We start from the raw sequence: 12,369 nt of genomic DNA, 5'->3' as shown, positions 1-12,369 counted from the left end.
TAAGCAGATTGATGCATCATAACAAGATTTCCTTAATTATGAAAGTCCTTTTCACTTTTATCTTTTCGTTGACCTACCAGCTTCTGCCTTTCGTGGTGCCAGTCTATTCAAAGACTAGCGACCGCCAGGCAGCTATTGATACCCTTAGGGATGCACTGGCAGATAGTGAGTATAATCTGACGGTTGCAGACGGAGATGTTGGTGAATTGGCCACTAGGCTCTTCGGCTGGCAAGGATGTGGTGGCTGGGACTCTTCTAAGAGAAAGGCCATCTACTCTGGCTGGGGGCAGTCCTGGAAAATGATGGATGCTGTTCAGGGGAAGAGTCTCAACTGGAATGAAGCGGCTGCCGTTGAATATCTTGCTCCCCCCTTCATAAACTAAGAAGAGCGAACCGCTATTCAGAGTATGATTATCATTGGTTGTTTGACTTATTTTCGCAGTGCTAATCCGAGTCAGACATCATCGACACCGTTGTAACCATCAGAGGCGGTAGCAATCTCAACCCACTTGAGTGGTGGCTTCACGTTCGATGCGACGATCCTGACGGCAAATGCCCTTTTAACTCAGGCAGCGGTACTCATCTCTACCAGGTTGTGAAGGACAACAGTAATAAAGAGTTGCCTATTGAGCATCGTGCGAATCTCAACAACTATTACAAGAACAAAGGTCAGTTTGAAAGTCATCAATGCCTGTGATGGTTTTGCCAACAGTATCTCTAGGTCGCATTTGGTTCCACGAGTTATTACATATCGACTGGGCCTCTGGAGTGGACTCGCCTTACCATATCACTGATCTTATCTGTATGCTAACTGATCAAGATGGTGAACCTTTTAACCTGCCCATTTATGGTCCGCAGCTGACTAAAAGCCTGGCCAAGTTCAAACTTGGTGCAGCTTGGTGGCTGAAGAGAAATGCAGATAACTTTGCCATGTATGTTATAGCCAAGACTGTACAAAAGGCTACTGGCAACTACCCCCATCTTCCACTGGCAGTGACACTCCAGGGAGTACAGGACAATCCCGATATTTTCATGACGAGCAACATCATCATCGATCGAGAGGGACGGACAACCATAGTCGGCCCCAATGATCAAGGTGAATGCCAGGCCCCCGACGACGAAGATGGCCCAGGGGATAAGGAAAACGTCGTCCCTTTTGATTCTAGCACGTGGTTCATGGACGAGAGCTACTACCCCGAGGACTATAACCGTCAAGTGAGGGGCTGGTTGGCCGATGCCAATCCACGCCACAACCGTGTTCGCATCGTGCTGATGCAAACAGCGGCGGGTCCTCAATGGATAGTAGTCGACGACACGCCTGAAGATCCGATCAAGGACTTTTGTCTTGCAGAAATTCTATCAAGGGTTCCCGCAAAAGGAGATGAAAACAACCTGGAGTTTCCAACCGAGCTTCCTGCATTCGAGGCCCATGGAGCCAAAGGGTGCGTTTATTCTGGAACTTCTAGCATTGTAGGTAGTTTGACTTGTGAGGAAGGTCCTTCGGACATTCGATGCTGGGAGGACCCTGAATGGAGGGACATGTCTTATTGCTATGGTGGGAAGTACATGCTAGGAATTAAGTGTGACTGGGCATGATTTATTGTATATTTATGTGCGATCTTAATTAGTAGTAGTTTGAGCCAAGATCTATCATATCTCTTTCCTCGTCTAGACACCTACATCTATCCCTGTTTATCAACTCAATCTTGCTGCTTGGTCTCCGCTCACAATAGATCATCTCAACCACCAAGCCTGACTAAAAACTATGTGATATCTCGTCGTAGAAACACAGCATCGACAGGAGGATCTTCGTCATCCAAGTAGTGGCCAGGCTGCATGTGAATCAGCCTATATCCTCGCCGTTCATACCAATCCTGGTTAGTTGACTAAAACGTGTCAGTTTTGTTGACGGCAAACATTCACAACGATCCAGACTTACACCCAGCTCCTTTCCGTTCTTTTCTCGGTACAACCTCTTCTGCATCTCCTTCTCGGCGGTATCAAGTGCGAGGGTTTTGGCACATAGGGGCTCCTCAATTGCCATTGACTCGATGATGTCCATGGCTGCTCGCCCGATGCCTTTGCTTCGAAGTGCTTTTGAGACGTAGAAGGTCTTGATCCAGTAGACGCCTTCTGTGGGAAGATCAAGGACAAAGTTTCCTGTTTTCTCGTTTCTGTCATCAAGTGAGATATGGCCCACAGGATAAAACTTTGTATGTGTAGGCTTTCGGGGTTTGGCTCTGAGGCTTTCGGCTGTGTCAAGCAATGGTACCTTGTCCTGAGAGATATCAATACAAGTAATTATCTATTAGTATCAGAGACTTACTTCAGGGTACGCATCTAAGTGTAATTGGAGTGTTTCGCGAGTTTCGGGGTCATCTGGTCGCAGCGTCTAGTCAAAGTTACACCTCTGCAATTATGAATCGATCCTTGAGGAAACTAACGATCCAGAAAATGGACTTCCGGCCCGAGACTTGCCTCTCTTTCCATCCTTCAACTAAATGGTTATCCCAACCGCATTGAACTCGCTGTGCATAAATACGGTTGACATGCTCTGGGGAGTTGGGGTCCCAAGGGACTAACACGAGCTGATCTTGACGAGTTGCTGACGGCATAGCTGATGTTGCATCTAAAACTCAAAGTTCGATAGCATCAAGTATGTGATAATTAGAGTTTAGAAGATAATCTCAAAAATATAGAGATAGTTATTAAGGCTTCAATGAATTATTTGTCATACACGGTAATGAGTCATTGGAGGGCGCGGAATACGAGTTTGTCCGAGACAAATGGTGCGATTTGGTCGCTAAACGACAAGCATCGGAGTTGGACATCTCGCCCCGAACTTCCTTTTTTGTCCAAGGCAACGAGACTCGTGGGAACTTTTGAGTACTACAAGCTCAATTGAGTTCTTTCAGGTCTCACAATCAACAGCTTGCCATTGTATAGTTTACAACAGCTGAGTCATTGAGTGGCTCCAGTTACTGCACCTGAGTGAGTGTCTATCGTCGATCAATTAGCCTTCGGGCATCAGACTTTCACATAGTATCTGTATTGGAAAGATTATAGTACAATCAATTACTACATAGTTTCTCCATTCGTTCAAATCAATGTCTTTCACTTAAATCTATAATACGGACTGCAAGCTCAAGTCCCTATTTCAGCGACCAAGGCTATACACCGCTGTACAGGGTAAGACGTTGAGTAACGCATGTACAGCCTTAACATTACCTGGACTTCAGATCTGCTTATTGGGGCTGCGGGATAACATTATTCGGCATTTAGGATTGTCCCAGCGGATATCTGTATGTTTCTCTGTAGATCATTGCGTGTCCATATTCGTGGGCATGTGAGGGCATCTCGCCAGAGATAAGAATTGTATAAGCTCGTATCTGTATTTCGGACATTATCCAGTCAGAGTTTCTCACCGTTCATCAGTAGAAGAAACATAATTTGAATTATCGCAAATTACTCCGATTCCTGTCCCCTTTCCTTCCTGTATCATGAATATAATCAAAAGTCCTTGAATCATTCTATATCCCCTATATTGAATCCACTATGGTATAACCGACGCGCGCCCCCAAACCAATTTACAAAAGGATATAAATACAGACAAAGTATGGTTCCTAAGCTATAATCATTAACTGTCTGTCGAGCTCATGATCCCTTTCCATGGTAGCTTTGCAGATCGCACTCCTTCCAAGGCGGACTAGCTCAACAACAAAGTCATTGATAAGTTTCATATGCGAGACTTCTGAAGTGGTCAATCGCCGCACTGGGAGATTGTTGATCAGATCAGCGGCTGCTTTGAGAAGCTCAAGGTCTTGCTCAGCCCGCTCATGGAGTGGGTACAGCAAGATGTTGAAGAAGAGAGTGATCATGGCTGCTGTGGGATAGAAGACAATAACCCTACACAAGAGTTAGTCACTGAGCTGGATTCGGTGTGCGCGAGCTGTTGTTACCAGAATGCTTCGCCAGCGACTCCACACATCGCTGCGCGCAAATAACAAAGTGTCGACCGACTAGCCTCCAGCGCAAGAGCATTGCTCGATTCGACTCCAGGGACCCATTCGGGCTGGTCGTTGGAGTTTCCAGGATCACGCTCCATGCACCTACCACTCGCTCGATGGATTGCGATCATGAGATGATGATAGTCCAAATGAAGGGTGATATGTCTCATACTGCGAGGAAGATGCATCCCTTGAAGAGCGACTTGAGACTCATTGGTGATCGAGAGCGCAGGGCGGAATGAAGGGGGTACGGATTGCCTCCATGCTTCGAGCTCTTCGTCAAGTTCTCGGATGTCGCAAAGGAGCTGAGCATGTGATTTCTTAGCAGCCTGGGCCGAATACAGCAGACGACTAGTTTTGTCTTTGAGCTGGCTCAGGCGAGGGTCACACGGGAGATGAGGCATTAGACTCTCTTCTTCGTAGGAAACTTTGGGGATGCTTCTATCGAGCTTGGGGAGGTATTCATAGCAGTCGAAGTAGGTCTCCGGAAGGGTGAGATCGCAGTATTCATCTGACATGAGCGGTGGTTGACCTGTCCGTAGAGCGATATCTTTATCGAAGATATAGCATAGCCAGAATAGCATGCGAAGTTGGCGCCGTTCCCTCTCTGAACGTGTAACCTGCGAGCTTCGCAACTTACATGATATGTAAGTATGGCCTCCAAGCGTGAATACCATGCGGCACGCAATGGCATGGAACATGGCACCGGATCGAAGGCGCCCAGAGAATATCTCATGCATGTTCTAGTCATCTGTCAGTTCTATTGGGGTCCAATCCTCAGGTCAAGTCCTTACCAGCATGAAGACTATTTGGAGGTTGTTGATACTAGCTATCTCCAGAACATCAGTGAGCAGATAACGTGCCTTTGTGGCACACAAGTCTGTGTCGATACTTGGTGCGTCTTCAAATGTGTCTTGGAAGAGTACTATTGTTGAGAGGAAGGCCAAAACGCCAACTTTGGCACTAAGATGCTCCAAAGAAGGAACTTTGCCTGTGTACGGCTGATACGCTAATTCAATGGTATCCTTGAACAGAACCCGTTCCACGACGGGAAACACCAAACTGAAAGAGGAATGAGTAAAGGCGTCGAAAGCCTTCTCAGTGATACTTCTATCAGGAAGTTCGTATAAGTCGCGTTGGTCATGGTAAACGTGGGGTGCAGGCGATTGGGAGGGGTTGGAGTGGTCTGTGGCGCCAGGATTAAGAATAACATCGTGGCCAGTCTTTGAAGTTATCCATTGTCTTCCCTCTTCTGAAAGCAGAGGGAGTCCATTATGTTGACTGATGTGGCCAAAGTGACAACCACCATAATGGAGTTGCCCATAGGAAACAGAGCTGGTGAAGCCGCCAGCAGGAGATGGGGCTTGAGATATAAAGGGAGATCCTTGAGATACGCTTGCAGATCTCGAATCTGTAGCTCTCAAAAAGGAAGAAGATGGCCGGTTGAATGACAAGTTTTGAGGGGCATCGTTGGTTGAGTCTCCAGTACCAGGGTCTGAACTCTTGTGGGGGTCAGTGGCTTGTGAAGTTGGAGTCAATGGCTTGGCTGCACTGTTTTCTGAGTTCTTCTGATTAGAAAGTGTGTGAGAGAGAGCATCCTCAATGCGCTTGAGGCGCTCTGCCAGACTCTGCTCTGATGTTTGACGAGACCTAATAGACGAGTTAAAATGAACTACTCCACAGGGGCCGAACGCCACGGTCAGAACCTACCTAGCCTTGGCTGTCTTCTTCCGCCCTCTCACTCGGTTAAAGGTACAATCCAAGCCATGGTGCTCACACCAGTTGCAGGGTGTATCTGGGCTTGTTGAATCGCATTGGATCTAGAAGGATGAGGGCAATCTGTTAGCCAACTGGGTAAGAATGTGATACACCTTTACAAAGACAAGCATGCATGATGGGATAGACGGCGTCAATCTCGCCAAGAGATGGATGGATGGAACTGATCGCTCAAGGGGAAGCGGAGGTCCCGGGAATGAACGGAGATGGGGCCTCGTGTACGTACCTTTCTCTTATGACAGGCATCACAGGCCCGTTTCTGCATCATGATTACTTATTCAGCTCTGATATACGGATACAAGTGAGACTAGATTGGAGGAAGAAGGGAGGGGGATTAATTGGCCGAAATCGAGTTTGATAGTCTGGACTGGATGTTGGGCTCATCAGTTCCACAACTCAACTGGACCAACAAACGGCCGGAAGTTTTGGACGAAATAACAGTAAATGATAATATGGTGTAAGCAAACCTCGGGCTGAAAAGCCAAGATATGAGGCAAAACGAGGCTGATGTGTCAAACTCGCGGTCTTTTCGCAGAGAAGTCCACGACCGAAAGATTCGTAAACGCGGAACATGAGGCTCTCCGAGGAGGGTTCGGAGGATGGCGCCCAAGAAGAATGCGACACGACCGCTGAATAAGCGGAGGAAGCTTAAAGCAGAAACGAGGACGAGCTCAGCGCTAAACGACTTCGGACAAAGTGTCAAACCTTGAACCGGGATCCCACGTGAAGATCACGGTCTAGTCACGCACTAGACAGGGATTGATCTGCCCAAGACGTTGACTAAGCGGAAGAATCAAGAGTTCCTCTTCTTCCGGCCCATTTTTTTCCAACGGCAGATACTTTTCAATTTATAGACAGCTGCGTCTTCGATTACCCCTTGAAGATTGCAGCTGATGTTGTAGTGGGCCAAAGGCGGAAAGACGGTTATAAAATGACCGACTCGGATGCGGCTCGTTATCTTTTGCGTCGTGGTTTTTTCTTTTTACTCTGTCGGAGCTCGTCGCAGTTTTTTACAGTCCGTCACGTCTCATAATATTGGATGATAACGAATGCGAGCGAGCCTGGCTGTGGAGACCCGTTCTCTCGTAACTTAGTCGGCCTTTTCGCACTCGTTTATTTGTCCGCTATTGCGACAGTTAATTTTATATTCCTAAGCTGGGATTTGTAATTGCAGTCGTTGTTTTCATTTCTGTTGTGACGTTTGCTGAAGATCGCGTTTGACAAGCATGTGGAACCAGCTGGAGCGTTGAATGCGGCTCGAGTAGGTAGCCCCTGTAAGAAAAGCCATCTCTCTTCTGTATGTACTGGAGCTAGCGGTTGAGTCACCACTATCCATACTTTATCTTCAATGCACTATGCATGCTACAGTACAGCCACAAGCGGCCCAACATCATCAAAAAGGCCGAATTGACTAAGCGGTAAATTTGACCTGGCGTACAACACTCTTATCAGGGTCCATAGATCAACAACTTCCGTCAGATCCAAGTGGATCGAAGAACCCGCTCGTACTAAAATGCTTGTCAAGAAGAGGGATCAGATCCAATTATTTCATTGGTTGAGCTGCCTGCTCTGCCCTGCTGTCGGACGCCGAAAAAGCCCGTCATTCTGTAAAGCCGATGCCTGTCAAATGTGTTGTTGTTTATAAGAAGCATGCAACCACTTTCCCTGTAAAAACATGCAGTAACAGACATCAATCTATTATTTTTTATTCTTTAGAGTTTTGTTCGATATCAGAGACAAAATCTCGGTGCGCAACTCGGCGGTAAAGGCTATCCTCTTTTAGCCAGGGCGAACATACTGTCCACCACCAAAACAATAACGCCATCAAAATGGACTCCGACGCCAACGACAACGACTCGCAAACGGTCTATGAACTGACGCCCATGGAAAAAGTCTCCCATGATGACGTCGAATGGTCTATGAAGTCTGAAGTGGTGGAGTACAAAGAGAGAGACAAGGCATCTGGCTTCCCTGACAGAGAGCTTGGTGTTACTTGGACCAATCTCACTGTCGATGTCATTGCTGCTGATGCCGCTATCCACGAGAATGTCCTGTCACAGTACAACATCCCCAAGCTCATCAAAGAGTCTCGCCAAAAGTCCCCTCTCAAGACCATCCTCGACAACAGCCATGGCTGTGTCAAGCCTGGTGAGATGCTCCTTGTTCTCGGCCGTCCTGGCTCAGGCTGCACCACACTTCTCAACATGATTGCCAACAAGCGACGAGGATATGCCAACATCAAGGGTGATGTCCACTATGGATCCATGACTGCCGAAGAGGCCAAGACCTATCGAGGCCAAATCGTCATGAACACTGAGGAGGAGGTCTTCTACCCTGCTTTGACTGTTGGTCAGACCATGGACTTTGCATCTCGACTCAAAGTGCCTTTCCAACTCCCCAATGGTGTCAACTCGCACGAGGAGCTGAGAGTCCAGACAAGAGATTTCCTGCTCAAGTCTATGAGTATCGAGCACACTATCGACACCAAGGTTGGTGATGCATTCATTCGTGGAGTCTCTGGAGGAGAGAGAAAGCGAGTCTCCATCATCGAGACTCTGGCAACTCAAGGCTCAGTCTTTTGCTGGGACAACTCAACCCGTGGCCTCGATGCCAGCACGTAAGTACTGATGCTCAAACCCTTTGAGTACCTATCTAACTCGATATAGTGCTCTCGAGTACACCAAAGCCATCCGTGCCATGACCGATGTGATGGGTCTCGCCTCCATCGTCACCCTCTACCAAGCAGGCAACGGTATCTATGATCTTTTCGACAAGGTCCTCGTGCTTGACGAAGGCAAGGAAGTCTACTACGGTCCTCTCAAAGAAGCCAAGCCCTTCATGGAGAGCATGGGGTTCATTTGCCAACACGGCGCCAACGTCGCAGACTACCTCACCGGTGTCACAGTCCCAACCGAGCGACAGATCCACCCCGATCACCAGAACCGCTTCCCACGCACTGCAGACGCTCTCCGAGCAGAGTACGAGAAGTCGCCAATCTACGAGCGTATGAAGTCTGAGTACGACTATCCTACCTCTGCGATCGCCGACGAAAGGACGAAGCAGTTCAAGCTGGGTGTCCGCCAGCAGAAGGATCAGAAGCTCCCCGATAGTAGTCCCATGACAGTTGGGTTCATCTCACAGGCCAAAGCTTGTGTGAAGCGTCAGTACCAGATTGTCCTCGGAGACAAGCCTACCTTCTTGATCAAGCAGCTTGCCATGATCGTGCAGGCTTTGATCGCTGGCTCTCTGTTCTACAATGCCTCTGATGACTCAAGCGGTCTTTTCATCAAATCAGGCGCTGTCTTCATCGCTCTTCTATGCAACTCCCTGGTCTCAATGTCCGAGGTCACTGACTCTTTCACTGGACGTCCTGTTCTTCTCAAGCACAAATCCTTTGCCATGTACCACCCTGCTGCTTTCTGTATCGCTCAGATTGCAGCTGATATACCTGTGATTCTGTTGCAGGTCAGCACCTTTTCAGTGGTTGAGTATTTCATGGTTGGCCTTACCGCCACAGCCGGACACTTCTTCACCTTCTGGGTTCTTCTCATCTCAATCACAATTGTAAGCGTAGTACTCCTACTCACTAACACTCCATTGCTAACACACTTCATTAGTGTATCACGGCCCTTTTCAGAGCTGTCGGAGCGGCTTTCAGCACCTTTGATGCTGCTTCCAAGGTTTCGGGTTTTCTCATCAGCGCCACGATCATGTACTCTGGCTATCTCATTAGCAAGCCTTTGATGCATGATTGGTTTGTCTGGCTCTTCTGGATCAACCCCTTGGCTTACGGCTTCGACGCTCTTCTGTCAAACGAGTTCCATGACAAGATCATTCCTTGTGTTGGGCACAGTCTCGTACCCAGTGGTCCTGGCTTCACCAATGGCGATCACCAGGCTTGTTCTGGAGTCGGTGGAGCCAAGGCTGGAGTGAACTTCGTTACTGGTGACGACTACCTGGCATCTCTTTCGTACAGCCATGACCACCTTTGGAGAAACTTCGGTATTATTTGGGCCTGGTGGGCGCTCTTCGTTGCCATCACCATCTACTTCACCACCAAGTGGCACGCCTCCTCCGAGGATGGACCCAGTCTGGTCATTCCTCGCGAGAACGCTCACATCACCGCTGTTCTTCGCCAGTCTGATGAAGAGGGACAGACAAAGGGTGAGAAGAAGATCATGGGCAGCAGTGATGGTGGTGTTGTATCTGGCGATGACTCTGACACCAGTGGTGAAATGGGTCTGGTCCGCAACACCTCTGTGTTTACCTGGAAGAACCTCAGCTATACTGTCAAGACTCCTCAAGGTGATCGCGTTCTTCTTGATAATGTTCAAGGCTGGGTCAAGCCGGGCATGCTGGGTGCTCTTATGGGTTCTTCAGGTGCTGGAAAGACTACACTGCTCGATGTTCTGGCTCAGCGCAAGACTGAGGGTACCATTCGGGGCTCTATTATGGTTGATGGCCGTCCCCTTCCGGTTTCTTTCCAACGTTCTGCAGGTTACTGTGAACAGCTCGATGTCCACGAACCCTATGCTACCGTCCGTGAGGCTCTGGAGTTTTCTGCCCTTCTGCGACAAAGCCGTGACACTCCTCGCGAGGAGAAGCTCAAGTATGTTGACACCATCATTGACCTTCTGGAACTTCATGATCTTGCGGATACCCTCATCGGCCAAGTCGGCGCCGGTCTGAGTGTCGAACAGCGCAAGCGTGTTACTATTGGTGTCGAACTGGTCTCGAAGCCTAGCATCTTGATCTTCCTCGACGAGCCTACTTCTGGTCTTGATGGACAATCTGCATACAACACCGTTCGTTTTTTGCGCAAGCTGGCTGCCCACGGTCAAGCCATCCTCGTCACCATTCACCAGCCCTCTGCCCAGCTCTTCTCTCAGTTTGACACCCTTCTTCTTCTCGCTAAGGGTGGTAAGACAGTGTACTTTGGCGACATTGGCGAGCATGGCAGCACGGTTACTGGCTACTTTGGCCGCTATGGAGCTCCTTGCCCAGAACATGTCAACCCTGCCGAGCACATGATTGACGTCGTCTCTGGACATCTCTCGCAAGGCAAGGACTGGAACCAGGTCTGGTTGTCTTCCCCTGAGCACGATGCTGTTGAGAAAGAGCTTGATGGCATCATCAGCGAAGCTGCTTCCAAGCCCCCGGCCACTACCGACGATGGACACGAATTTGCTACCTCTCTGTGGGAGCAGACCAAGCTCGTCACCCATCGCATGAACATCGCCTTGTATCGCAACACAGACTACATCAACAACAAGTTCGCTCTCCACTTGTCCTCTGCCCTCTTCAACGGCTTTAGTTTTTGGCAGGTTGGATCGTCTGTCGCTGAACTTCAATTGAAGTTGTTCACGGTCTTCAACTTCATTTTTGTCGCTCCCGGTGTCATGGCTCAGCTTCAACCGTTGTTCATCCATCGTCGAGACATCTTCGAGACCCGTGAGAAGAAGTCAAAGATGTACTCTTGGGTCGCTTTCGTGACTGGCCTGATTGTCTCGGAAGTCCCTTATCTGATCATTTGTGCCGTCATCTACTACGTCGCCTGGTATTACACCGTCGGTTTCCCAAGTGATTCTACCCGTGCTGGCGGCACGTTCTTTGTCATGCTTATGTATGAGTTCATCTACACTGGCATTGGTCAGTTCATCGCTGCGTACGCGCCAAACGAGGTGTTCGCATCACTGGTCAATCCACTTCTCCTCACTGTCCTGGTATCTTTCTGCGGTGTTTTGGTACCCTACTCCAGCATCCAGGACTTCTGGAAATACTGGATCTACTACATCAACCCTTTCAACTACCTCATGGGTAGTATGCTGACGTTTGACCTGTGGGGGTCCCCCGTCAAGTGCAAGGAAAGCGAGTTTGCTCGGTTCAGTCCTCCCAACGGCACTACATGTGGTGAATACCTCAAGGAGTGGCTTACACACGTGCCCAGCAATCTGATCAACCCTGATGCGACCGACGAGTGTAAGGTGTGTACTTACAGCAAGGCTAATGACTACCTCAAGACTCTCAATCTCAAGTCGTACTCATACGCCTGGAGGGACGCGGGCATCACAGCTGCGTTTGTCTTCAGTTCGTATGCTATGGTTTACATTCTCATGAAGCTTCGAACCAAGACTTCTAAGAAGGCGGAGTAGGGGTTACATGGCAACCTGATCCATCCAGGTCTCAAAATTAGTTCTCTTTTCATTCGGATATCATCATAGACTGTACCTGGCAACCTTAGACTGCACAATTAGACTATAAAAATAGCACTCATAATAATAGATCGTTCTTACCATGGATACAAGTGCCATTCAGTGATATTCAGTTTCTCGAGAGATCTTAGTCACGTCTCTCTGCACTCCGATGGTCCTTGCAGCCGTCTCTTTTCCCTTCGTTGAAACCACTATTTGACCTTTTGAGACATCCCAAGATTAAACTCGATATGTGGGTATAGTTTCAAGTTCAAATAGAGATCCTTTGGGTGGGCGTGGATCTCATAGTGGCTTATAAGACGATGTTGGTGGTGTTGAGGGTTTTAGTAAACAGGGTAATTGTAGTAAGCCGGCTACCCTGAAGTTAGAACGCG

The 12,369-nt window shown here is 48.5% G+C and overlaps 4 protein-coding genes across 4 annotated transcripts; 2 read left to right on the top strand and 2 right to left on the bottom strand.

Moving 5' to 3' along the window:
* Positions 1-38: 38 nt before the first annotated feature.
* On the top strand, positions 39-1,529 carry FVEG_02407 (hypothetical protein; the record flags this gene model as incomplete). Its single annotated transcript, XM_018889663.1, has 4 exons — positions 39-165; positions 459-668; positions 722-1,442; positions 1,496-1,529. The coding sequence occupies 4 exons, from the start codon at positions 39-41 to the stop codon at positions 1,527-1,529; spliced, it is 1,092 nt and encodes a 363-aa protein (XP_018745863.1).
* A 50-nt stretch (positions 1,530-1,579) lies between these two features.
* On the bottom strand, positions 1,580-2,708 carry FVEG_02408 (hypothetical protein). Its single transcript, XM_018889664.1, has 4 exons — positions 2,445-2,708; positions 2,327-2,392; positions 1,940-2,278; positions 1,580-1,886 (listed from the first exon to the last, which is right to left on the bottom strand). The coding sequence occupies exons 1-4, from the start codon at positions 2,613-2,615 to the stop codon at positions 1,764-1,766; spliced, it is 699 nt and encodes a 232-aa protein (XP_018745864.1). The 5' UTR covers positions 2,616-2,708; the 3' UTR covers positions 1,580-1,763.
* A 650-nt stretch (positions 2,709-3,358) lies between these two features.
* Positions 3,359-6,373, bottom strand: FVEG_02409 (hypothetical protein). Its single transcript, XM_018889665.1, has 5 exons — positions 6,010-6,373; positions 5,718-5,827; positions 4,802-5,657; positions 3,960-4,750; positions 3,359-3,906 (listed from the first exon to the last, which is right to left on the bottom strand). Exons 1-5 carry the CDS (start codon positions 6,049-6,051, stop codon positions 3,624-3,626), a joined length of 2,082 nt encoding a protein of 693 aa, XP_018745865.1. The 5' UTR covers positions 6,052-6,373; the 3' UTR covers positions 3,359-3,623.
* Positions 6,374-7,612: 1,239 nt separating this feature from the next.
* Positions 7,613-12,080, top strand: FVEG_02410 (ATPase; the record flags this gene model as incomplete). The annotated part of the gene is made up of 3 exons (XM_018889666.1): positions 7,613-8,400; positions 8,450-9,347; positions 9,401-12,080. The coding sequence occupies 3 exons, from the start codon at positions 7,613-7,615 to the stop codon at positions 11,933-11,935; spliced, it is 4,221 nt and encodes a 1,406-aa protein (XP_018745866.1). The 3' UTR covers positions 11,936-12,080.
* Positions 12,081-12,369: the final 289 nt, after the last annotated feature.

Source organism: Fusarium verticillioides, chromosome 6 (assembly GCF_000149555.1).
Source record: "Fusarium verticillioides 7600 chromosome 6, whole genome shotgun sequence".
In the NCBI taxonomy this organism is placed as follows: Eukaryota; Fungi; Ascomycota; class Sordariomycetes; order Hypocreales; family Nectriaceae; genus Fusarium; species Fusarium verticillioides.
This window is presented reverse-complemented; position numbering and strand designations above follow the sequence as displayed.

Coding starts and splice junctions, on each gene's coding strand:
- FVEG_02408 (XM_018889664.1), bottom strand. CDS start 2,615: ATGCCGTCAGCAACTCGTCAAGATCAGCTCGTGTTAGTCCCTTGGGAC. Junction 2,393..2,444: donor GGAAGTCCATTTTCTGGATC/GTTAGTTTCCTC, acceptor AACTTTGACTAG/ACGCTGCGACCAGATGACCC. Junction 2,279..2,326: donor ACTTAGATGCGTACCCTGAA/GTAAGTCTCTGA, acceptor GATATCTCTCAG/GACAAGGTACCATTGCTTGA.
- FVEG_02409 (XM_018889665.1), bottom strand. CDS start 6,051: ATGATGCAGAAACGGGCCTGTGATGCCTGTCATAAGAGAAAG. Junction 5,828..6,009: donor ATGCCTGTCATAAGAGAAAG/GTACGTACACGA, acceptor TCATCCTTCTAG/ATCCAATGCGATTCAACAAG. Junction 4,751..4,801: donor TCCAAATAGTCTTCATGCTG/GTAAGGACTTGA, acceptor ACAGATGACTAG/AACATGCATGAGATATTCTC.